The sequence below is a fragment of the Condylura cristata genome, unplaced genomic scaffold (assembly GCF_000260355.1).
Source record: "Condylura cristata isolate star-nosed mole 26May11 unplaced genomic scaffold, ConCri1.0 scaffold00011, whole genome shotgun sequence".
Taxonomy (NCBI): domain Eukaryota; kingdom Metazoa; phylum Chordata; class Mammalia; order Eulipotyphla; family Talpidae; genus Condylura; species Condylura cristata.
Genome location: NW_004567112.1, coordinates 4,120,892 through 4,145,655, shown reverse-complemented (window position 1 = coordinate 4,145,655; position 24,764 = coordinate 4,120,892). Strand labels below are relative to the sequence as shown.

Below are 24,764 nucleotides of genomic sequence, written 5' to 3'. Positions count from 1 at the left end.
CGGTGTGTCTTAGATGGGAAACATTAGGGCTCATCCTGGGCTTGCTCTGAGCTGGCTGCAAGGTGCCACGTGAGGATGGAGGTCTCGCTTCATTTGTATCGTGAGCTGATGAAAATGAAGACCTTCTCCGCAATAAACGTGACAGCCGCGGGTGATCATTCATTGCATAGAGGGTGGCGGCCGTGCCTCAGGGCTTAGGGCCATTTCTCCCGACATACGGGTCTAAGATGGGGCCGGGTCCCCTGCCATGACACCTTCGGGCCTTTGGGCTCTGGGTGCCAGCTCACCAAGGGAGGAGGAGAGGGAGACACCAGCAGGTGCCTCGGGTTAGACAGGGCTGTGGCCTTCGAGAAAGTGAGTGACAGATGTTGGTGGTGGCTCCCTTGGGCTCCCTCCCTTTGCTGGGAAAATTCTCCTCTTTGCCTCCCCCTCAGTTCCTCTTAGCTTGGGAACAGCCTAGTGCTATTGTTACGGGCTGCTTTGTGTTCTTCCCAAGTTCGCATGCCGAAGCTTAACCCTGGTGTGACTGTATTTGAAGACAGCACTTTATAGAGCGATGAAGATGAAACGGAGTGCCAGGAGGTGAGGGTGGGGGTTCTGATGGGACTGGCACTCCCGTAAGAAGCAGAGGAGACTCCAGGATGTGCCCACACGGCCACATGGCCCGGAAGAGACCTCCAGAGAGGCCAGCCTGACGATGCCGTGGTCAGGGCTTGCAGAACCCACAGAAGCCAGGTCTGTCAAGTGAAGCTTTGCGTTTCACAGAGCAAGGATGCTGAGTTGGGCATCAGACTGACCAGAAGCTGGAACCAGGGCAGCGCTGCTGACTAGGTCCGCACGGCCATAGAGTGGAGGCTAAGAAACAGTGAGATGGGTTTCCTGGCCCGTGATGATTTACTTAGATGTCAACTCTAAAGAGCAAAGGTGCACTGGGCAGGCAGAGAGCTCGTCTGGAGAAGCCGCGAGCAGATGGCTAAGCTGGGGTCTGCTGAAGCCGCACCAGAGCGCTGACGTGCAGCCCAGGGTCCCTTCTGGACAGCCGAGGCCGGGAGCAGCCTGGCGGAGGGGCTCTGGGCTTGCTGTGGAAACGCCGGGCTGGGCTCAGGCTCCTCATCGGCAAGGCCCACTCGGGGCGCCGGGGCCGCGTGTCCTGGCCCTCCCGTGCTCTGTCGACTGCGTCTGGGGCAGGGAGACCAAGGAGGAGGGAGTTGATGAGGGAAATAGGAACAGAGCTGGTTTTAAGGAAAAGGGCGGGAGACACCCCTTCTTCTGAGTTGGGAAGGAAGCAGGAGGGCTTTGGAGACAGGGAGGGATCCTTCGGTGGAGCAAAAGCTGCGAGCAAAGCTGAACGCTTCCGAGCAGAGATCCATCTTCTGGGCCATCTGCTCTGGGGGGCTGGGCGGCCCTGGGCACAAGGAAAGGGAGGCTTCGTGCGGACTGGCCAGTGGACGCACTTCAGAAGGTGGAGTCCGTGGCAGGGGTGTTCACGGAGCCTGCGAGAGAGAGCGTGGCAAGCCCAGCACAGGCCAGGCCAGGCCAGCCGTCGGCCCAGGAGGCCGGGAGTCCCCCGGTGTGGGCATCTCCCGGCAGCGCTTCGTGGCCAGGGCTCCTCCGCCCAGGGCGGAGTTTGGAAAGAGCCACGCGAATTCCCCCACCTGCGATGCGCAGTGAGGCACGGACCTCCCCGAGGAGATCTCCAGGAGGAAGCCAGCTTGTTGGGTCCAGGAATAAAGCAAAGGGCTGCCAGACCCAGCAAACAAAAAGGCAGGCCCCCTGGTTAAGCTGGCGTCGCCGGGGCCTGGGACACCCCCACCCCAAAGAGCAGATCCATCGCTCCGAGATTCAGGTTTCGCTGAGCGGCCTTTTCCTCTGGGGGCCGCGGCCGAGGGGGAGGGGACGTGACTCCTGTCCTGGTGACCGGCTTTGGGCACCGCCCTCGGCACACGCGCATCCTGCTTCCCCGTTCTCCCTGCGCGAGGCCTGCAGGCTGCTTGCGGCCTTGGGCCTGCTCGGCTGGGGACGTGTTCTTGGTTTACTGGCCAGTCACTGTCCGGCATGCCGACTCCCCGGGGCAGCTGTGAGCCCGGAAATGCGGGCAGGCCGCACCTGGTCCTCCAGGGCCCGGGGGTGGGGGGTTGGGGTGCACCGAGGTCTGGCCGCAGCCGGACTCTGCAGCAGGTTGGGAGAGAGGGAGCCGCCTCCTGGGCTGGCAGAGGCCCAGGAGACAGAAGCTGGGAGGAGGCGCAGAGAGCTGAGGTGAGAGGGGCAGGGGCAGGCAGGGCTGCAGGCTGCGGGCGAGGCCAGGCTGGGTGGGGCAGCGGCAGCTCCCCTCCTCCTTTATGGTGGCCGAAGAGCCCGTTGGTGCTGGCAGCAGTGGACATTAACTGAAGGCTGATTCGCTCTGGCCATTTGGTGTGTCTGTAGCCCTCCGGCTATTTTTACCCCAGGACGTTGCTCTTATTGTTCTCATTGCCGAGGACACCTCCACCCGGCTGTCCTCCAGGCTCGCCCTAGGCCTTGTTTCTGGCCTTGCTGAAAAGCCTTCCCCTTGGAGGACTTGGCCCAAATCACCTTGATTTAAAACTGCGAAGCCGCTAGGGCTCCCTCAGCCCACCTGCTGTCTAGAGTTTGCTCCTGAGGATGTCACTTCCAGGAGGGGAAGGGTCTTGTCTCTGGTTTCATTGCCGAATCCCCAGCAGCTATACTAGTACCTGGACCTGACTGAGCCCCTGGTAAGTGGTGTTTGAGGACGGGGTGGCCCGTGCTCTTCCTTAAAGGCCCCCTTGTGCAGGGGAGGGGACCGAGGGCGAGTCGTCCAGGGTCTGCAGGTAGAGTGGGTGGGAACAGGACCCGCGCCGAGTCGCGTGGCCGCTGGCTGGGGCGCCCGTCCCGAGGGGCTCTGCCAGCATGCGTGCCCGTAAGTGACGGCTGTCTCTGCCCTCAGGATGCAGGCCTGAGCCCACCCCCGCTCCCGATGGCCCAGGAAGCAACTCCGTGGAGGGAAGCCCTTTCCGGCCTCCGTCACACTCCTTCTCTGCCGTCTTCGATGAAGACAAGCCGATAGCCAGCAGCGGCACTTACAACTTGGATTTTGACAGCATCGAGCTGGTCGACTCCTTCCAGACCTTGGAGCCGCGCCCCTCGGACTCTAAGAGCCAGGAGCGCAAAGCCAGTGCGCGGAGGAAGTCCACGGACTCCGTGCCCGTCTCCAAGTCCGCCCTGTCCCGCTCGCTCAGCCTGCAGGCTGGCGACTTTGATGGTGCTTCTTGCACAGGCCACGCGGATGCCGCGGCCCCGGCCCCGGACGCCTACGGCTCGGGCTCGAGCAGCGCTTCCAGCACCCTTAAGCGAACTAAAAAGCCCAGGCCGCCTTCCTTAAAAAAGAAGCAGACCGCCAAGAAGCCCCCAGAAACACCCCCCGTGCAGGAGACACACCAGGAGCCAGCCGAGGAGAGCCCCGGGCCCGGCGAGGACGCCGCGGCCGACCCCAAGGCGGACCCAGCGGCGGTGGGGGCTTCTGGGCCAGCCTCGTCGGAAGAGGCAGCCCTCGAGCCCGCCGCCGAGCCCCAGGCCGCCTGCCCCCCGGACTCGGAGGCCGCGGGAGGGGCCGGCGCCCTGCAGAACTCACCCCCCGTTGGGCGGAAAACGGCGCCTCTGGCCACGGCCCCCGGGGCGGCGGAGCTGCCCCCGTCAGATAGCGGGGGGCAGGAGGACGCCCCGGCCAAGGGGCTTGCCGTGAGGCTGGAGTTTGACTATTCTGAGGACCAGGGCAGTTGGGACACCCAGCAGGAAAACCCCCCTCCTACCAAAAAGCTAGGCAAGAAGCCGGTGGCCAAAATGCCTCTGAGGAGGCCAAAGATGAAAAAAACGCCCGAGAAACTCGACAACACCCCTGCCTCTCCCACCGGCTCCCCCGCCGAGCCCAGCGACACCCCTATTGCTAAAGGTACCTACACCTTTGATATTGACAAGTGGGACGACCCCAATTTTAACCCCTTTTCTTCCACCTCAAAAATGCAGGAGTCCCCCAAACTGCCCCAACAGTCGTACAGCTTTGACCCGGACGCCTGCGACGAGTCCGCGGAACCCCTTCAGGCACCCTCTAGGCCCCCCAGCTCACCTTCCAAACCCCCAGCCTCCTTTGAGATCCCAGCCAGCGCCGCAGACACCAACGGCGTGGATGGGGATGGGCTGAGCAAGCCCGCCAAGAAGAAGAAGACGCCCCTAAAGACGTAAGTTCAGGGGTGCAGTGGTAATCCTCGCTCCAGGGCCTGGGCAGCCCGGGCCGCCCTAACCGCCCCCTCCCGTCCCCACCGTGAGGACGCTGGCCAGCCCACGCAGGCGGGGCACCTGCTGCCCTCTGCGTCCCACGTGGGGGCATTTCCCCTCCACGTGGCCCTTTGGGCTGAGAGTCCTTGGCCTTTTGCCTGAAGAGGTCACAGTGTAAAGCTTCCCTTTTAGCTAAAAGCCTGACACTCAGCTCCCGGGAAGTGTGGGAGATGCCATGAAAACGGGCCACCTCCCTAGGGGCACCTCACCTTTGCCCCGATTCACACGAGAACTGCCTGTCAGAATGGCCTAGAAGCGAAGAGATGTCTGCATACAAGAGCTGGGGTGCAGGCCAGAAGGGTGGGGTGTGAGAGGACTCCCCAGAGACAGAGCGGGGAGCAGAACAGGCAGATGGACTGGAACCCACTACTGAGGGGAGCAGCGGGGAGACAGGAGAGGTCTGCTGCGCCCTGTGGGTCACTCCATGGCCGGGGATGGAACTCGTGCTGCAGCGGCCGCAGAGAGCTTCATGGCACTGCGTCTTAACCCCTTGCGCCACCGGGGAGGCCCAGGTGTGCCCTTTATAATAGTGTCAGATGCACAGCCATGGTTTCTGCTGTGGACGAGACAGCTGCCCAGGGGGTGACCCCGGTGAGCGGGAGGTCCAGCCTGGGCCCCAGCACCACAGAAACGCAGAAGCCAACCCCATGGCCCCCGGGGGCTGTCGGCGCTTGGGTCTGTTGTCCCCAGAAGCTTGTGAAGAGACTGTCCTTAAACCCAGCACCCACTCCTACCCCCAGCTCTGACTGGCCGGGCTCAGAGCCGACTCGGGACTTTGGTCCCAGAATAGCAGGGTCTGGTGCTGGGAGACTTTGTCCTCGCTCTCACGTGACTCTGTGTAGTCAACATTTAACATGGCTTTGGAGACCCGACTTCCTGAGCTGCCGTCCCTGACTCGGCCTGGCAGGGGTTCGCTCAGGGCGACCTGCTTGTCTCCTGTTCTGGGGTCCCTGGAGCATTTCACACTGAGAGGTACTGACTGGGGTTCCTGAGGAGAGGTGCTCTAAGCAGCCTTGGCCTGGGGCCGCGCCGGTCGGAGGAGGGCAGCCCTGCCCAAAACTGGACCGGACTAGAGCCTGTGGTGAAGTTTTAAGGCTTAGAGGGAGAATCTGAAATGCCCAGACCCTCTCATGCTGGGGTGAAAGTTTATCTGCTACCCCCCCCCTGGCCCCACAGAGGCCTGCACGCCCTTTCTCTAACTGGCACTAGTGGGGGGCAGGGAGGGGCCCCCTCAGCGCTGCTGGCGTGGAACCTGCAGGCTCCCACACTCGATGGGGTGATGGAAGCAAGAGAGGGGGGTGCCGGGGCTGGCTGTGTGCCCGAGCCCACGATCGCCAGATGTCTGCAGCTGGAGCTATCGTGTCAGTTCCTTCTGTCTGTCTCTCCTTTTCTTTGTCTTCTTGTCTTAGGATGGTTGAAGATGTGATGTCTGTGTGTTCTCTGTTGTAAGTAAATTGAATGGAATCTGCCTCTCCCGCTCCATGTGCTTTGTCCTGCCCTTGTCTTCGGTTTCATGTTCTTCTCGTTTCCTCCCCACTGCTACTTACACATTTCTGCGGTGGGCCTGGGAGGGGCGGGCACGGGGCTTCCCAGCGGGCCAGGCTCCTCCTGTTTCCTGGCCCTTAGCACTCCTGAGACCGCTTGGCTGGGAGAACGTGGCTGTGAGCACCTGCCTGCCGGCCGGGGTGGCCCGTCCCCCCTCCCGCCGGGTGTCTCGTCTGAAACCGCCTTTTTTGTTTAAACCCCTCATCCCATTCTTGCATTTTAAACTGGACTCCGGCAGAAGCTTCGCCAGTCCTGTGGCTTCGCATGAAAACCACCCCTGTCTGTCCACCAGTGGCGCCTGCCATGCCTTGTTCTTGCAAATGTGGGCAGCAGATGTGTGTGGGCTGCTCCAAAGGGGCACTCTCGGGAGACCCCTGAAATGCAGGGTCACCCCAGAGTGGAGCCCAGGATCACACCGGACAGCGGCCTGTCCGCTGTGGCTGGAAGCAGGGGGCCGTGTTTGTGCTCCGCCTCCCGGGCTGGAGGGCGTCCTCTCCCAGGGGTCCTCGCGGTGGCTCCCAAGGTCCTGGGGACAGGCCTGTCCTCTGCCCCTGGCGTTTATAGGGAAACTGGTCGCCGCCACCCCGCAGCCCTGGGACAGGGCTGACTCTCTCAGGCCCGCTGCTGCCCCAGGGATGTCCTTAGTGATTTTAGACTCATGGAGCTGCTAGAAATACACAGTTATATATTTATATGCATGAATAAATATATGCTGTGAGCGGGACCGTGCTGTTCGGATGGCAAATGCCATCAGTGCTATAAATAACCATTTAGAGTACTTTCATGACTGATGCCATTGTTGGGGTGTTTTGTGTGAGAAAACGTGAGGAAGGAGCATGAGTGCCAGGGTGCCCTGCCCTGGCGGTTAAGCCTAGAACAGGGGAGAAAGTGGGGGCTAAGGTAAGGGGATCCCCCAGACCCTTGCTTTGGTGGGCACAGCGCCATGGCACAGAGGCCCCGAGACCCAAGCAGGGGCCGGGGGCTGGTAGGGTGATCTCTGACTGCCCCTTGGGCTGAGTGGAGCCTTCTGACCTGAGCCCTGCCTGCCGCCCGCCCGGCCCCACCAGTCCTTATGGGAATGATGTGGGGTGTGGATCCCACCTGTTCCGTTGTGGGACCGGCAGTGGTGAGGTCTCTTCCTCTCTGGTGTTTGCCCAGCGGGCGTCCATCACTGCTAAGTTTCCACACAGGACAGGTGACACCACTACCTTCCAGAAGCTTCCCCCACAGGGGCGCCCATTGGGGTCAGCAAGTCTGGTCTTGATTCTTGTGCTCAAGTCCACTCTTTCCTTCAGGGCTCAGTTGTCCTAGGTCACCGAGGCCAGCTCCATGTGGTGGGCGTGTCCTGCCCACCTCAGAGCCACGCCCGCCCTGCCTCTGGCCAGGCTCCCCGAGCAGCTCAGGCCTCCCGAGGGGCGGAAGCCCCAGCGCCCTCCGTCCTGTCCTGCTGGACGGTCACTGTAGCCAGCTGCTGTGTCCCTGGACCCTGTTCGTGGGCTGAGAACCGCGTTCCCTCCTTCCCCGTGGCTGGCTCAGACGTTCCTGGGTGAACCCCAATCCGTTACTGTGCTCGCCAAAACATTTGCTTTCAAAATAAGAACATCTGGCTAAATTTAGCCCATTTTCTGGGCCGGCTCTCCAAAATGGCATCTCCCCCGCCTGCTGCTGTCCCCCTGGGACAACCCAGCACCGGGGCGGGCTTGCACAGCCTCTGGCCGTGTGGGTGGTGAGGGCCCTCGGCAGGGGCTGTGGCTCCGGGCTCTGTGCTTCTGGGGTGTTCTGTACCTATTTCTTGTGTTTACATTCTCCATTTTGTTTCCAGTGACACATTTAGGGTGAAAAAGTCGCCAAAACGGTCCCCACTGTCTGACCCACCTTCTCAGGTATGGTGTTCCTGCGGGACTCAGGTGTTCATCGCCCACCCGGGGTTGGGGTGGTTTTACTCCCCACTCCTGCTCTCTGCTCATCACGGGCCTGCGTCCCCCCTGCCTCCCGCATGGGGGGGTCCCTCCGCGTATGCGAGACACTTCGCTTTGGGGAAGAGCAGTGTGTCCAGATGAGACGATCCTGGCCCCTCGCCCTGCCTGTCGCCTGGCAGAGAACGCACGCGAATGTCGGCTTGCGAGTGTGCTGAGACAATGTGAATATAAAGCGGGAGGAGCCTCCAGAGTGCCGGCGGCTGTAGCTGTCAGCGTGGGGAGATGCAGGGGCCCTCCAGGGAGGCGCGTCCTGAGCTCTGCTGTCCGGCACGCTCTTCTCCCTCGCGGCCTCCTCGACCAGATATGTGACCGCAGCGTCTAGCCTCTGCGAACCACGGGAGGTGGGCCCAGGTGTGGATGCCAGGCCCCCAGGGCGTAAAGCGGGCTCTGCCCGCCTCCCTACTGAGCCACCGATGCCCCAGGCAGCCCCCCGGGAGCTGCAGCGAGAGGTGCCGGCCCGGGAGGAGCCTCGGGCTCCGGGCTCCGTCACGCGCCCTCCGTGCAGATGGAGGGAGACACGAGTCCCTTCTCTGCTCCCTGCGGACCGTGAGGCTTGTCTGGGGAGTTCGCAGCTGGCCCCAAAGTGCATTGTGGGCGTCACACACACAGTGGCCACAGCCGAGAAAGTCTCAGTGGCCAGAGTTGTGTTATTTTTTTTTTTTTTTTCAAAAGATCCTAAGATCCTGGTTTTTATTTTTTAAACCCAAGGTCACCTCCTTTAAAAAAAAAAAAAAGCCAGCAGGAAAGGACATTTGTGGAGGAAAAAGACATGGTTTTCTTGGGAACCTGGTGAACAGAGTTGAGGTTCGGGGTACAGGAGCTTTGGACAGGAAGCTGCCCTGGTGAGGGGGGCTCGGGGCTGACAGGGCGAGTGCAATTGCAGACACAGCGACTGGCTGAAAATAGATTGCCCTCCTTTCCTTTGCAGGACCCCACACCAGCGGCCACCCCAGAATCGCCGCCGGTCATCTTGGCCGTGGTGCACGCCACCGACGAGGAGAAGCTGGCCGTCACCAGCCAGAAGTGGGCGTGCATGACGGTGGACCTGGAGGCCGACAAGCAGGACTACCCGCAGCCCTCGGACCTGTCCACCTTCGTGAACGAGACCAAGTTCAGTTCCCCCTCGGAGGGTAAGCGGTTCCGTGAGCAGCCAGACCCCGCCCTGCCGCGACACCACTGCCCCTGGGGCCCAGGCCGCAGGAAGTAGCCATGCCAGGTGACTGCGGGGCGCCATCCCCCAGGCACCCCGCTGCTGCTGCCTGGGCCTGAAACCGGTTGTCCCTGACTAGACGAGAGCAGCCGTGAGGACGTATCCCTGGACACTGCTCGTCCTGCGCCGTCTGCGACTCGGGACCCCCAAGAGTCTAAAGAATAGTTCCAAGCGAGCGTCAGTCAAGCCCGGTGCTTGCTGGGCCCCTGTGGCTACCCGGTCATCGTCCCCACGACTGGTCCCAGGGTGGCCACACCTGCTGCCAGCCCAAAGATCGCCCCGGCTTGCCCTGGGGGAATGGCCCTGCACGTGGCTTTCCTTCAGTGTCTTCATCCTCTGTGTGTCCATTCTCAGCTGTCCACCTGACCTGCAGCTGACGTCAGCCCAGCAGGGTTCGGCTAACTGAGATACTGCAGGCGTATTCCACAAACCCTGATTTCTCTGACGCTTTCCATTTCCGTCCTCCTGTCCTTTCTCGTTCAGAAAGCTGATGAGCGTGGCTAGAGGCCTTTCCTGGGGGGCTGAGCCCCGTCCCTGACTCCTGCTCTGACGTCCCCCTCCTGGCCCTTGCCCTCGGCCCATCTCCAGCCATGACCCAGAACCAGCCCTCGGTCAGCGCTCCAAGTTCTAAGTTTCTCTTTCCAAAGTGTTGTTTTCTGGCAACTAGACAGAATTGAGTGGCAGGCTCTGTGTGGACAGTCACGCCTAAAGACCTCACTGTCCTGTCCCCACCTCCCATCCCGACTAGGACAGCGAGGAGGATGGTGAAGTAACTGAGGTCCAGTTGTCTGACCGTCAATTCGGGATGCGTCCTCTGGGGGGCTTCGTGGGAGCGCGGTTGGTGCCAAGGAGGTGTCTGAGTGGCACAGCGAGAGACCCAGCTCATGCGTTGTGGGTGTCGAGGAGATTGTCCAGGGCTGGAAGAGGAGAGGGTGACCCAGAGGGCACAGTGTGGGCTGTGTGTTCCACAAAAGGGGCCCTTGGTGAGCCCCTGGTGGGCCCTGAGGCTGGGGCATCCAGGAGACTCATCTGGGATCTTCTCACTCCACCCCGAACCCAGAGTCACGGGATTTGGCTTCTGCCCTTCTTTGGGCCTCCTCCCACCCCCGACGGCATCACCTAATCCCGACTTGGATGGCACTGTCCTAGGGTACAGACATTCAGAGGATGTGGGAACAGCCCCCGTCTCCTCTGGAAAGCTCTCTAATTTCCTCAGCGCTTGGGTTAAACGTTACACAAATACTAGTGATGAGCAGTGATGGGCCATCCCTGACCTTTTTGTGCAGTGTGACACCCCCCCCCACGTCGTTTCACGCTATCCCACAGAGCGTAGGCACTTTAACTCCTGTGTCAGTCAGGAGCCGTGGGGAAACAGTGGTTGGCTTCCCCTCCTGGGTACATAACTTGGTTTCAGCTACCTCCTCCTTGCCTGGGCTCCTTCTGGGCCCCCCGAAACTAGCAACCAGCATCAGACGAGTGTCCAACCCTCGCCTGGGTACCTGGTATGAAATCATCACCCACAGCAGCCCTAGTCTGTGACCAGACTCAGGACAACCCCGGGCCCTTCAGCTTGACCAGATCTTTCTCACGTGCCCCCTATCGTGGCTGTGGGGACAGTGCCACTTCCTGGCCTTCCAACTGCGGGGTCTTGGTGTAAAGAATGGGGTTCCCCTCCCAGTCAACCCGTTGAGCTTAGGACTTTAAGCAGGTGAGTGAGGATGTTGAAAGCCAAGTACTGGCGATCACCTTGATGAGAAGCAGGGGCCTTTGTTTTTCTGCACATCCTGTCCAGACCATTTTGTAAATTATAAATGAGAACCTGAGTGGCTTTGATGGGAAGTTGCAGGGTGAGTTCAGCTGGATCAGCTCCCTGCAGCTGAAGTGCCTGTGTGGAGTTACGCAGATGCCGCTCTGGAAGGCTCCCCACCTCCCTGTCAGTGCTGCCTTGGAGGGGGGCCCTGGGGCAGCCCAAAGGAGGCGGATCAGTGAGCTCATTGGCCTCAAACTCACCCAGATTCCAGCTGCCAGGAAACCAGCTAAGATTCCACGTGAGGGTTTTGCGAGGGTACTGACTCAGGCCCAGGGCCCCCAGAATCTGGACGGTGCTCCTTAGTGTACTTGATGCATACGTCATGGAGTGCGCTTTGGGGTCACGTAGGGACTTGGCAATGATAATGGCTCCTTGGAGAGGGAGGGAGCTGATTCACTGTTACCGTCTCACTTACACAGTCTTTGTGGGATAATAAAACAGACCTGGACAGAGATAGATCCAGAAAAGGCCCTAGAAATCAGCGTGTCCCTTGCAAACCCTCTTGTACTTCTCATTTTAAGGTGCGAGGAAATTAAGTTTTTATAAACAGTCGTTTCTGTGTCTTAAGTTGGGACAGGCCCACATGACAGCGCCAGACCCCCTGGCCGCCGGTCCCACGCGGGCGGCGTGTGGTCTAGTCTCTGTCCTTCCAAGTGATGCCTGGGTTGGGCCTGTGCTGGCCGGATGCCCAGGGCCTTTGTGGTTGTTCATACACAAACCGTGTTATTCCTGCCAGCAGCCTGTGCCTCCTGCAAGGATATGTCTGCCTCTCCAGGAGGAGCAGAGCCTGCTGGGAGTCAGCCGCCCGTTTCAGGCTAGAGTTGATCCAGCCATCACCACACACGGCCTTGCAGGCTTTGAGACAGTCTTCCAGGAAGAGTATCATTCTACCGTTCACGTTAAAGATTTCTTTTTTTTTTTTTTAAGATTTATTTAAATAAATCTTATGCATGCATGGGGTACAGGTCAAAGGTGCAGCGTGGGTGAGAGGATTCACAGAGACAGAGTGGGGAGCAGAACAGGCAGATCGATGAAGTACACTGCTAAAGGGAGCAGCAGCAGGTGTCGGGAGAGGTCTGCTGCTCCCTGTGGGTCACCTCTGGGGTGGGGATCGAACTCGCGCTGCAGTGGCTGCAGTAGCTTCACAGTACTTCGCTTTAAAACCTATTGCGCCACCAGGGAGGGCCCAAGAAGATTTCTTTTTTATTTTTTTTAAGATTTATTTATTTATTTGTGCATACAGAGCAGGGGTACAGGCCAGAGGTGCAGGGATAGCGAGAGGCCTCACCAGAGACAGAGGGGGGAGCAGAACAGGCAGATCGAGGAAGTCCACTGCTGAGGGGAGCAGCGGGCGGGTCAGGAGAGGTCTGCCGCGCCATGTGGTCACCTCCGGGGCAGGCGGGGATCAAACTCATGCGGAAGCGGCTTTAGATTCTCAGTGCTGCGCTTTAACCTGCTGTGCCACCAGGGAGGGCCCTGCTATTTACTTTTATGTCAAAAAAATTTTGAAAGAGGTCCTTTCTCCACCCAGTTGGACTTTAGTAGTCTTAACATCTGAAAATAACTGGGACTGGCCTGTCAGCCCTGTTGGAGTTTTAGAAAAGGGTCCAGATGACCCACAAAGCTCCTCTGGCCGGCATAGGCATAGTAGCTGGGCTTCCCTTGCTTCTGAGTAGAACTGAAGCTGGATTCTCAAGGGGCCACTGTGGTCCAGCAGCAGATGTCATTGGGACATGGGGAGATTTGTTTGTGTCACACAGCAGACTGCCCAACCCCTAGATCACGCTCTGACCTGAAAACAGGGCACAGGAGGCCCAGCGCCGTCCCCAGTCAACCCTGTTTGTGGCCTGACGTTTTACTCCTTGACTACACACTCCCAGGTGGCAGAAGCCCCCTGCAGCCAGAGGTTGACCAGTTGTCTGACAATGGCTGAACAGCTGGAGGTCCACCAGCTGCCTGACAGTAGCTGAGCAGCGCCTCTTCAATTCTCAGCAACTTGGTACACGTTCTCACAAAGCTCAGAGCCTTGCCCTGGACCCACCCTGCCCAGCCCAAACCTTTCATCTTTGTCTCTTGCTGACCTTTCCTTTTATTTCTTTTTGCAGAGTTGGATTACCGAAACTCCTATGAAATTGAATATATGGAGAAAATTGGCTCCTCCTTACCTGTGAGTCTTTTGTGTGGGCCTGCTGGACACTTACTTTCCCACCCCGTCCTTTGTTCTGGCAGCTAGGCACTGGCCTCCTGTGGTGTGCAGTGTGCTCCTGCAGCTCAGGCCTCAATCGGGGTCCCCTGTGCCTGCAGCGTCTTGGATGGGCACTGATGGGGAACTGGAAGGGAGGGGGTTCAGTTGTGCTCTCAGTCCTTGTCGGTGGCATTTTCTGGGAGAAGATGCTAGATGCATTTTGGCTTCCTGAAGAATTCGTTCCCTAGAGATTTCTGTGAAAAGGGTGGCAAGGAGTGATTTGGTTGGTTTTCAGGTGACCCATAATCTGTATTCTTCAAATTAATTGCTTTAGCAACGAAGGCTGTGTCTTCGGGCAGTAAGTGTACCCCCTTTACACTCTGGGGTAGCTGTCTCCCCGGCTTCGTAGCGCCGTTCCCGGGCATTCCGTTCCTCTGGCGTCGGACTGCTGCCAGCGACGCCCCCAGGCCTTGGTGCGCCCACAGGCCTTGCCCGAACACCTAGTGGGACAAGGCTCGTGCTCTTTCTGTCTTTCTTTGCACTGGGTGGCTGCTGTATTGCTACTTCAACCATTTGCTGCACATCAGCGAACCCCAATGACTGTGCCCGTCACGCAGCTGGGCCACGCAGCTCGGCCTCCTCACCTGACTGGGCAACACCCAAATGGGTCTCACCTACCCTTCTTTATCCTCCGCAACCCAGAGAAAGTGGGTGGCAAGTGAGGATGGGTGAGCCGCTCACAGCTCACAGCACCTGTCCCCGTCCTCCATGACCTCCCCCACCACTCCGCTTTCTCCTCTGGAGGCTCGCAGAGGGCAGGCTTGGCCCTGATTAGCTGTTGGCCCCTGCAGAATGCTCCGGCTTCACCTCCGTGGCATGTTCTGGCCAGCCGTGGCCAAGCTGACGCGTGACTTTGATTCCCTCAGCAGGATGATGACGCCCCGAAGAAGCAGGCCTTGTACCTTATGTTTGACACTTCTCAGGAGAGCCCGGTCAAGTCTCCCCCTGTGCGGATGTCCGAGTCCCCGACGCCGTGTTCAGGGTACGGCTTCCGTGATGGGAGAGCTTGGGGTCCAGCCCTCTGTCTGTCCCCCGTCCATCTGCACGTGTCCAGGCAACCCGAGCAGTGAGCTCGGTCTCTCCATGGCCATACATGGGGGAGCTCTGGTGCCAGACTAAGAACTCCCTTTACAGCCACAAGCCCTCCTGCAAGCCCCCAGCATGGCGCTCACTGAGACCCCAGTGGCCACCGCAGCCCTTCCTGGCTGTGTGAGCTGATGCCAGTCACCTGACCGACCGCCCGGGCTGCAGCTTCCTCCTGTATTGACCGAGGATACGAATAAACGAATAAACTAATCCTGTAGGGGTTTCTTGACAATTAAGTGAGGCTTTCGTTGCTCCCCCACAGCTGTGTGCTGGGGTTGGGGTACCTCTGCTGTGAGCAGAGCATCCTGGGACCTGACGTACATAACATGCCTGAGAGACCGTGTGACTAACTGGGGTGTGAACACGAGCACTTGGGGCCACGCTCTGAGCCATGGGGTGCTGGCCCGGGGGAGTGCGGTGTCCCTGAGTTGGGGCCTTCCTGTCCTCTCCTGCCTGCCTCTCCCACTGTGCAGAGTGACAGCTCTTGCTTTGACGTCCCAACCTTACTCCAGAATCTGCCCAGGGGAGTGAGGCGGAGGAGGGTGGGACGGTCCTCACAGGAGCGGCCGTGTGACCGGCCGGGCCCAGCACTTCACACGCAGCGTCTCATTTGCGCGTCACGAACTGTGTTGTCTCTACCTTACAGACTGAGACACACACCTGGTCACTCCCCTGGGGCACAGCCAAGCCCAGGCCTCTGCCTGGCTCCTGAGCAAGCCCTGGCTGTCAGCAGGCTCTGGGGCCAGGCCCACCAGCCCCTCCCCCGGCCCCTTGGTACCGCAGAGCCCAGCCCTGAGTGTCCAGGGCCCCTCGGGAACCGGGGCCCTCGTGGTCCACCTCCACAGGGCTTCTGATGGGAAGACTGAAGGTGCCTTTTACTTCCGCAGGTCAAGTTTTGAGGAGACAGAAGCCCTTGTCAATGCCGGGGCGACGATCCAACATCCCGTTCCACGAGGGCTGGCCCCCAGCCAGGAACCACACACACAGGTGCCAGAGAAATCCTCCCAGAAAGAACTGGAGGCCATGGCCTTGGGCAGCACTGCAGAAGCGATAGAAATTGTGAGTGGGGTCAAAGCGTAAGCGGGGTCGGAGGGCCCGGATGGCTGGGCGCGAGGGCCCATGCAGTTGATCCCGCTACAGGGCCCTGTATTCACCAGGCCCAGAGGCCCGCCTAGGAGACCCCACTCTGGGCTGATTTCCAGAGAAAGCCTCCACTTCCCCTAAGAGCCTTCTGTGCCTTCAGGATTATTTATGTTCCCTTTCAACCCCTGAGCGCTGAGTGTGACAGAGCTCAGCTACCCTCAGCCACACTCCTGCTTCCCATGCTCTGGGCCGAGGCCAGGGAGTGGCAGACTAGGGGACTCTCTTTGAACTCTCTCCGTTGGTTTTCTGGGCCTGGGTGATAGGAAATCCCTCGAGTTGGTAGCTCACCGCCTTGGGGCCTTGCAGAGCAGGTAGACTGGAGCCAACCCCCCACCCAGGTCTATTCTCTAGATGACCTTTATTGCTTCTTCTCCCCGCCTCCTAGCAGCCCCAGGAGGGCCTGGGATGCTGATTTACTGTGCTGTTACATCATTCTTCTGTGTTAGCAGGCCATTTCTGTAGCTCCTCCATGGAACACTCGTAAAGTGCCTACTGTGTGTCTGGCGGTTTGATACTGGGGGGAGAACAGTGAGCCCGGGGAGCGGCTAGGCGCTCTGGTCTCCACACAGGAGCAAGCGGCCCTGTCCTCACCTCCCCCGGGTTGGCTTCTGACTTGCAGTTGCCCATTGATCCATAGGGGACCCTGTTCCATTTGAAACCCCCTTTCGATGACTTAGAAGACGACCCTTACCACAACCTTACTTCCTTTGATATTTATTCTAGGAGGTGTTTGTTCATGAGTTAGGTGATGCCTAGAAAATGTCAACTAGCTTGTCTTCCACCCACTGAGATTTTCAAATAAATACGCAAATGGTAACTGCCCTCCTGCGGGCTGGGGAGGGCTGGGGGTGGGGGCGGGGAGGACACTGAGTCTGCACCTGGGGCTGGCCCGGCCAGTGTGAAGAGGCCCATCCTCAGCATGTGAGGACCAGTCCAGAGAGCAGGGAAGGGCGGCACCTAACTGATACTCTCTTTAGCCTTCAAGCAGGACTGTCCGGCAGGTGGCCGCGGCGTCCTTCCGGGCTCTTTATCACTCTGCTCTCCTCTATTTTCCCTCCTGTTCTCCTCTGCGGCCTTCAGACAGCTTCCGAGGGCTCCTTGGCCTCTGCTGACGCCCTCCTCAGCAGGCTGGCTCATCCGGCCTCTCTCTGTGGTGCGCTTGACTATCTGGAACCCGACTTAGCAGAAAAGAACCCCCCAGTATTTGCTCAGAAACTCCAGGTTTGTAGCCACGTGTGACGTTTGGGGAGTTTGTCAAAACCTCAGTAGAAAATGAACCTCTGAAGCCCAGATGCAGTGAGGACATAGGAGGCCGAGCACGTTCCAAAGCAGCTAGCTCCCCTCCGAGACGGGACGTGTGGCGTATTTTATCCAAGACGCCAGACTGACAGATGCTAGGGCCAGACCCAAGTCTTTCGGTTTGGAAATTGGACCCAAGTGGTCGTTTTCCACGAGTTTTGATTGCCCCTCCCCCATCAGTTTCTGTGATTTATTCACGGAACCGAGATATCAGGTCACCCGAGCCACAGGCTAGAGGCATCTCAGACGCCCTTTGGGATACCACCTCAGTCTTGCATCTGGAACCAGAACAATTGCAACTCTGTGCTTTAAATTTGACAGCTTCATTTGATATCCTCTAGACCCTGATGTTGAGAGCAAAACTTAGAGATTGGTCACATTTGAGAGAGACGCAAACCCGCCCAGGCATTGCCAGCTGTCTTTCCTTTCAACAAACAAAAGGAAAGCCGTCCCGCAGACGTGCAGGCAGCGCTTCGATGCCATTTTAAAAGCCATTGCCCATTCCGCTGCCTGCGGCTTCCTGGCATCCGTGCCAAAGGGCCATTGAAAAGCAAAGGAAATTAAACACTTACTTCATGATCTGCTGAGGTGGTTTTGGGAGAGAAAGCCGGAGCGTGTGTTTCTCTGAGTACCTGTCATGCCCATTCATATGGCACCTTCATCTCTTGGATGTGGGGGACCTTCCCCCCTGTGGTGTGCCCGGCCCACCGCGGGCAGGAGGAGTTAGAGTTTGCCCTCATGCGGATAGAAGCCCTGAAGCTGGCCCGGCAGATTGCGCTGGCCTCCCGCAACCGCCAGGACACCCAGGTACTGACCGGTTTGCTGCCTCTTGAGAATGTTGTGTGGCCCGAAGCTGCTTTGCTAACCACTGACCAGGCAGGCATTGCCAGAGTGCCACAGAATGGAATGTTCCGGAAGCCAAAGGCGTGCGTGGGCACAGATCCTCACTGAGCACCTGTCCTACTCCATGATGAGGGAACCAGCCGATGGGCAGACTGGCTGGAGGGAGGAGAATACCAGAAACCGGTAGGGTTGGGCACAGGAGCCTGAGGGTTAGGATTCAAAGCTCCACAGAACTGGTGAGGACGGGACAGACAGGCCATCGCTGTGAGGTGTCCCGGTGGTTCTACAGAAATCGTTTGCTCCTCTACCAGCAGAAATGACCGCCCGCTTTCTGATCCTACAAGTTAACACTTAACCCCGCTGGGGTGGAGCCTGATCAGTAGAGAACAGTGAGGCCACACAGGCCAGCACTCTGCAGGCGGGTAGTCGTTGGGCTTTGCTGGCCAGATGGCCCCCGTCGCAGTGACCGACCTGCCACTGGGGCTTGAGAGTAGCCAGACACGTAGAGGACAGTTGTGGGGGTGTTCCTGTGAAACACCCCGTATGCCACGCAGCCCACACACCACAGTGGTTCTTGAGGGTGGAGTCTAGAGCGTTCTGCCTGCCCGGGGACCCTGTCTCCTTGCTCTGAGGCCACCTGGGTGATAGTGGTGGGCAGGCACGTACTGGCCAGAAGCTGACCACCCATCCGGGACAGTCTGTTCTGAGGCTGCGTGGGCCCGTTTTGATTTATCTTGTCACACAAAGCTACTGTGTGTGAGCCAGAGCAACCCACCGACCTCAGGCAGGCGACGAGAATAGCCCACGGGGACCTGTCTTGAGGCCGTGGCGCACTTTCCCGACTGCCCTAATCGGTATTGCTTTTCTTCAAAGCACGTCCTCTCGTGGCCGTGGGGAGCAGCTGCCGTGGCCGTGGCTGTGCCGGAGGGTGTGCCCTCGAGCTCAGCCGCAGGAGGGCCCGGGGGCTCGGGTCACAGCGACCCTCTGCCCTGGGGCCGCTGACGTGTGGCAGACAGCAGCTGTGGCTCCCACCTGCTCCTTGTTCTGCCCAAACCCATCAGCTGAAGGTGACAGCCGAGCGTTCTCGGCAGCCTCGTCTTAAACGGTCGCTGAGGCCAAAATGAAATCAGTTGGAATGAAAAAAACACCATCTGAGGGACTGAAAAGCGACGCGAATGGTGACGGGTGATTGCTGGTTGCCTGACTGCTGCTTCAGCTGCGACTTCCTTCTGGACGGGCCAGCTGGGCCGCTGTGCAGGGACAGTTCAGTGTCGCATTCGTCAGGAGACGCTGAAGCAAGGAAAGGCCATCGGGGCTGGGGGCTGGACTGTCACCTCTTGGCTTTCCTCCCATGTACTTCTGTCCAAACTAAACCCGACTGTGTCCTCTTGGGGGTACATCACCCCGTCACTGCGAGGCGCAGCTGCCTGGTGTCTAACACAAAACCAGGAGCTGGTGAGAAGCAGTGCCCCATCTGGGCGACTGTACCGGGGGAGGACTCCAGGAGGCTCAGTGCATTTGCGTACACAGCAGAGATCGGTGGCGATCCCCAAAACCGTTGGCCTGTCTGGGTTGGGATCCCATGTAAAGAGCGAAGGAATTCCTTCTGGGTAACGCAAGAACAAGCATCCACACGTGGCAAGCTCAGGAGCAGAAAGCTGCTAACAGGCACCTTCCGGAAGGGAAGGGTGTTCTCCCCGGTGTCTGTCCTCCTACGTCCCCGAGATAGAGCAGGGGGCCTGGACTCTACGTCAGCAGGCAAAGGAGTCAGGTCAAGGGTGTCCTGTGCAGTTAGCCAGCGGCTGACTGTCTCCTCCTCAAGTTACATCCAGACGTGGCCCCCCTAATCCAACAGCAAGATACCCCAGAACCGTGAAGCCAGAGGGAGAGGGGAGAGAGGGGTGGTGCCCGCAGGACTGGGCACGTCTATTTAGGGAACGGTCATCACTGCTGCCTTGTTCAGAGACGAGGCCGTGTCTTGACCCTGTGGGAGGCGTGGCCAGCACTGCCTCCTGTCCCGGCCAGCCTGGGCCGGGAGCCACCCCTCGCCAGCAGGAGGGGCACGTGGTACTGAGCCTCTCTCCTGCCTGCTCTGTGCTCCATGACCTGAGTCCAGCTGGCGTGGCCTCCCCCAGCTCAGGCCTCAGGGACGGGGCCCTCCTGGGCTCAGGCTTCCCCTGAGGCCTGGCAACAGGGTCCCAAGGAGGCTGTGAGCCTGGCGGTGGCAGGGCCCCAGCTCCCGACTGCAAGGCCAGAAGGACCCCAGACATGCCGTCTGCAGGTGTCAGCTGGTGACAGGGGTCCCTGCGGGGGCCAAACCTGGAGAGACTGAATTAAGCAGCCGGCAGTTGGCTCTGAAGGCCTGTGCTGGCAGGGCCCTGGTCATCTGACGTTGAAATTTGTGATTCCAGTGGCTCGTTGGCCCATTTAAAGGGACAGACGGGGAATTACGTGAGAGAAGCAAAACGGGATCCCTAAGATGGACCTTAAAACGCCAAGCAGAGACAAACCTGTTAATTTCGGGTAAAACGGTTTTGGTTATAAGGGAAAACCAGGGCGTGTGCCTCGAATGTAACAGGCAGATACCAGACAGAAATTGGAATGCATCCTGAAGTCATCTGGTCCTTCTTGAAACGCCAGGCGTCCGGTGGGGCCAATGGCATCCTGCACAGGCCCGTCCTTTCCCGAGTGCTGGAACGCCCCCCGCCCCCTCCGCATCTGGCTTGTTTGGTTTCTGCCCCAGCAACAAAGTTCGTTTTATTCATTTTCTCTTGTGCTTTCAGGGAGCTGCTTTATTTGGGGGAGGGCCTGAACCTCATTCTGGGGACCCTCTCAGCCGGTCTCTCAGATCCCCCATTTTTTCTTCAGAAGGCCCAGGATGAGCTAGTGTCTAATGTTCTTTCCCTTTTGAAATTTTATTCGATCTTTTTAAGGAATACATTATTTTGCTCAAAAAGTGGCAAGAACGGCTTTATAAAAACCCTCTTCAGAATTTGGCTTTTATGCACTTTCTCCATAACACCAACGTTGAGATGTAACCCCTTGGGGCGGTTTCCAGTTGTCCTGGGGCAAGCCAGGCACGAGAACCACAGGGCCGTGTGGGCGGCCCGGCAGGAAGGCGGGCTGGCCCTTTCCTCCGGGAAGGCCACTGCAGAGGCGATCCTGGCCCACAGCTGCAGAACGGGTTTCCTCTAGGACCCGGGCCCAACGAGACGTGGCCTCCCCTGGACACAGGAGTGAGTCTGCAGGGTCGGACAAGGCCCGGGTGCCCCCCTCTCTGGCCAGCGGTAGCGATATGGTTAGCCGACACGCTCAAGGCCGCGCAGGGACAGCGAGGCCCGAGTGACCGCTGAGGCCTCCGTTCAGCTCGCATGTGTCCGACTAACTGGCCTAACTTGCTCACCTCCAGTCCTACCCATTAGCCCCCGCCCGGGTTTCTGAGCCGTGACCCTCCTCCTGGCCCCTTCCAGTGCTGGAGCAGGGCGAGCAGGCGCGGCCTTGTGGCCCGAGAGAGAAGTCCTCAAGTCCAAGCAGGACGCTGCTCGCCCATGCCCGGTGGCGCTGCCTTCACAGGAGACCGTGCCAGTCTTTCCCCAACCGCCCGCTCTTCTACTGCCTGTGGTGTTCTGAGCACGGCTCCGTTCTCCATCTCCCAAGGAAGACGCAGTCACACCTTGGAGTTAGCCCGCCACCGCTTCCCGCCCAGCAGAACGCTCGCAGCCCGCGGCTGATGAATAGGACTGAGAGCGTGGCTGGTTTGCTTTCTCTAGACACAGCCCCTGCGCTGCCTGGGGCCTCCTAACCCTGCATCTCGAGTGTGCTGGAAATGGCTGAGCATCTTGTGCATTGGGCGTAGGGGGGAACGCAGGCCCCGCCCCGCCAGGGAGGGGCCCCATCCTCAGGCTAGAGAGCTGTCAAGGCAGTGGCACTGGGCTGAGGGTCCGGTCAGCGGAGAGAGGATGGCTCCTGATCCAGTCTTCAGTCGTCCCTGCGCCTTGACAGACCACCGCTGGCGGGCAGGCACCAGAAACTAGCTGTTGAAAGTGACCTCAGTTGATAGCTGTGGTCGGCGTTAAGCTTTGTGCGGATCGATCCCTTTCGACAGAGTAAACGATGGTCCCAGCCTGAAACGAGGACAGACTCAGAAAACGACCAGCTCTGTGGTTGTTAAAGACGAGGCAGAAGCCTCCGGCGGCCAGGGTCCCGCGCTGGGCCCAGGAGCCTGGCATCTGATAAGTGGCAGTGACGGCAGGCCCCAGAAGCTCTTGACGCTCTGGACTCGGCGCTGGGGCTCCCGGGGGTCCCCCACCAGCCCCCCGTCTGCCTGTGCAGTGCAGGCGGCAGGCTCCCACGGTGGTGCCCGGCATCACCTGCTCGTTGGTCTCACCATCGCTTCATCCTTCGCTGTCGTTTCCAAACCATACCGTGACCCATTCGTGAGGGCGTGGATGTGGCCCGCTCTCGTGAGAAGGATGTTAACGTTTTCCTTTGCTTTCTTTTGACGCACAATCACTCCGCAGAGAGACGCTGTTCCCCCCGCGGACGCCTCCATCTCCAAAAGCGCCTTGTACTCCCGCATCGGGGCCGCCGAGGTGGAGAAGCCGGCCGGTCTCCTGTTCCAGCAGCCCAGCCTGGACTCCGCGCTCCAGGTGGCCAGAGCCGAGGTGCGGCGCCGGGCTCAGGGGGGCACCCCGGGAAGCCCTGCTCCACCCAGCACCTGCTTTCGCCCACAGGCACACAGCCCAGGGTCGCCAGCCAGCGGCTCAGGACACAGACTGTCCCCCTCCGCAGCGGGAGGGGGGAGAGGGGAGGGGGCGGGGCGGAGGGGGTGGTGTCGCCTGGCCCAGTCCTGCTAACGAGCAGCCTTTAGGCTTTCTTTGGTTTAGAATGAAAAGCAGGCGCCTTTTGTTGCTCTGGGGCAGAGGGCTGGTGAATGTCTGAGCTCTGGCTCGGCTCATTGCTGTCTTCTGGCAGAGCAAGTTCTCAGAAGACAGTCTTGGCTAGTGTTGGAAGTTTTAATTCTGCGTTATTCCATGTCTCCTGGTCTTGGACTGCGGATTGCTCAGACGTAAACGTACTCCTTGGGGCTAACCTTTGTCATCTTCCCCCATACCAGATCATAACCAAGGAGAGAGAGGTCTCAGAGTGGAAAGACAAATACGAAGAAAGTCGGCGGGAGGTGATGGAAATGAGGTCAGTGAGCAGCGCGGTCTCTGGTGGCCGAGGCCAGCTGGAGCCGGGGCCATGCACCTCTGCACGAGCTGTCTTTTCTCAGTTACTCATGGTCCGTATTTTCCTGGGAGCATTTTTGGGATGTTCCAGCTATTGAACCACCACGCACTTGAATTAATTGAATGAAATACGATGATCAAATAAATAGATACACGATATGTAGCCAATTGTCGCCCCCGGCTGACTGTGGCCCTCTGGGGTCTCCGTGCTGACAGTGGCCCTCTGGGGTCTCCGTCCAAGAATTCCCTATTGCTGATGGGAAATGTGTGACTATATCAAAACCAGTGGGAACGTGCAAATATACATTATCCTCCCTCTTTTTTAATGTAACAGCTTGTCTTGGACAGATTTTTATACATCTGGACCTCATTGTTCAGCTGGTGTTAACCGTCCTCACGTATTTATTTCTCCAGTGCCAATGGATAAATATTTAGGTTGTCTCCCAGCTTCCCCACGGTGGGTTTATTTTCGTTGGCTACGTTTGTAATAGGGGGGAGCTTCAATGTCTCCCACGCGCTGTGCTTCTGGCCTGGGACCCGCTGGCAAGGGGCGTGGCCAGCCCAGCTCCTACTGGAGCTCGGAGGTAGGTGAAGCCCAGCGCCCTCGGGCATCTGGTTAGCAGAATGCAACTTTGAATCCAACTTTGCATTTCAAAATTCAAGCCCTCTGTCCCTGGCAACCTGGCCTCCTCATTACTTCTTTTTTTAAGACTTATTTATTCATGTATACAGACCTGGGGTACAGGCCAGAGTTGCGGGGGCAGTGAGAGGATTCACCAGAGACAAAATGGGGAGCAGAACAGGCAGATCAACTGAAATCCACTGCTGAGGGGAGGAGCAGGTGAGTCAGGTCTGCTGCGCCATGTGGGTCACCCCCGGAGCCCTGGATCGAACTCGCACTGAGGCAGCTACAGCGAGCTTCGAGCTTTGCAGTGCTGTGCTTCAACCTTTAACCTGTTGTGCCACGAGGGAGACCCTCTTCTTGTCACTTCTGATACTCTTTTTGTCCCTCAATTCATCATCTTAAGAACTAAGAAGCCAACTCAGAAGTTACCTTTGGGATGTGCTTCTTCAAATTTTCATGTCAGGGCCCTTCCTGGTGGCGCAAGAGGTTAAAGCGCAGCACTGCGAAGCTTGCTGAGCTGCCTCAGCAGGAGTGCAATCCCCACCCCGAGGTGACCACAGGGCGTGGCAGACCTCTCCTGACCCGCCCGCTGCTCCCCTCAGCAGTGCATTTCAGCCAAGCTGCCTCTTCTGCTCCCCACTCTGTCTCTGGTGAGTCCTCTCACCTCCTGCACCTCTGGCCTGTACCCCAGTTCTGTATGCACAAATAAAAAATAAACCCTTAAAAAAATAAAATTTTCATGTCAGTGGTGTTTCTAAAGCACCTGCAGCCCTCACTTTGGCCGACCATCACCTCGGCCCAGAGACCTCATTGGCTACGCCCAGGTCTGGGACCTGCTCTCGTAGACACAGTTTAGTTTTTTTCACTCCTTTCTTCTTCAGCATGAGCTGCACTGACTCCGGGGTCTTCCAGTAGCACAGGGAGAGGTAGACCAGACAGAGCCCAGCCACTCAGCAAATGGGCAGATGGCACCGTTGAAAATCCATAATAGACTTTACTTTTCAGGCTCAAAGTTTGGGAATAAGGGGACGGATGAATTTTTTTTTCCCTGAAGGTGTATTTATTTCTGCATACAGAACTGGGGTACAGGCCAGAGGTGCAGGCGCAGTGAGAGGATTCACCAGAGACAGAGTGGGGAGCAGAGCAGGCAGATGGATGAAGTACACTGCTGAGGGGGGCAGCTGGTCAGGAGAGGTCTGTCGCGCCCTGTGGGTCAGCTCTGGGGCCGGGGATCGAACTCACCCTGAAGCATCTGTGGCCAGCTTGAGTGCTGTGTCCTAACCCGTTGCGCCACCAGGGAGGGCCCAGAACGGATGACTTTTTTTTACAAAGTTTATTTTTACATCATTTTGCACATTTTTTTTTTCCATCTCGATTGTAATCCCCGCGGGTTTCCCATCACCAAATCACCCCTGTGCC

General features: G+C 58.7%; 1 protein-coding gene across 6 annotated transcripts in view; it reads left to right on the top strand.

Annotated features, from left to right (window-relative positions):
- Nucleotides 1-24,764, top strand: part of TACC2 (transforming, acidic coiled-coil containing protein 2) — a 56,674-nt gene that overhangs the window by 22,169 nt on the left and 9,741 nt on the right. The window contains exons 3-13 of one of the 6 annotated variants that reach the window (XM_012723668.1): nucleotides 2,945-4,232; nucleotides 5,739-5,774; nucleotides 7,697-7,757; nucleotides 8,782-8,983; nucleotides 12,979-13,040; nucleotides 13,988-14,100; nucleotides 15,092-15,263; nucleotides 16,428-16,568; nucleotides 17,364-17,453; nucleotides 22,010-22,153; nucleotides 22,606-22,682. In XM_012723668.1, coding sequence (XP_012579122.1) covers nucleotides 2,945-4,232; nucleotides 5,739-5,774; nucleotides 7,697-7,757; nucleotides 8,782-8,983; nucleotides 12,979-13,040; nucleotides 13,988-14,100; nucleotides 15,092-15,263; nucleotides 16,428-16,568; nucleotides 17,364-17,453; nucleotides 22,010-22,153; nucleotides 22,606-22,682 — 2,386 coding nt within the window. Of the gene's footprint in view, nucleotides 1-2,944; nucleotides 4,233-5,738; nucleotides 5,775-7,696; nucleotides 7,758-8,781; nucleotides 8,984-12,978; nucleotides 13,041-13,984; nucleotides 14,101-15,091; nucleotides 15,264-16,427; nucleotides 16,569-17,363; nucleotides 17,454-22,009; nucleotides 22,154-22,605; nucleotides 22,683-24,764 lie in introns of all 6 variants that reach the window. The other 5 variants (XM_012723667.1, XM_012723669.1, XM_004680382.2 and 2 more) reach the window with 5 other exon arrangements.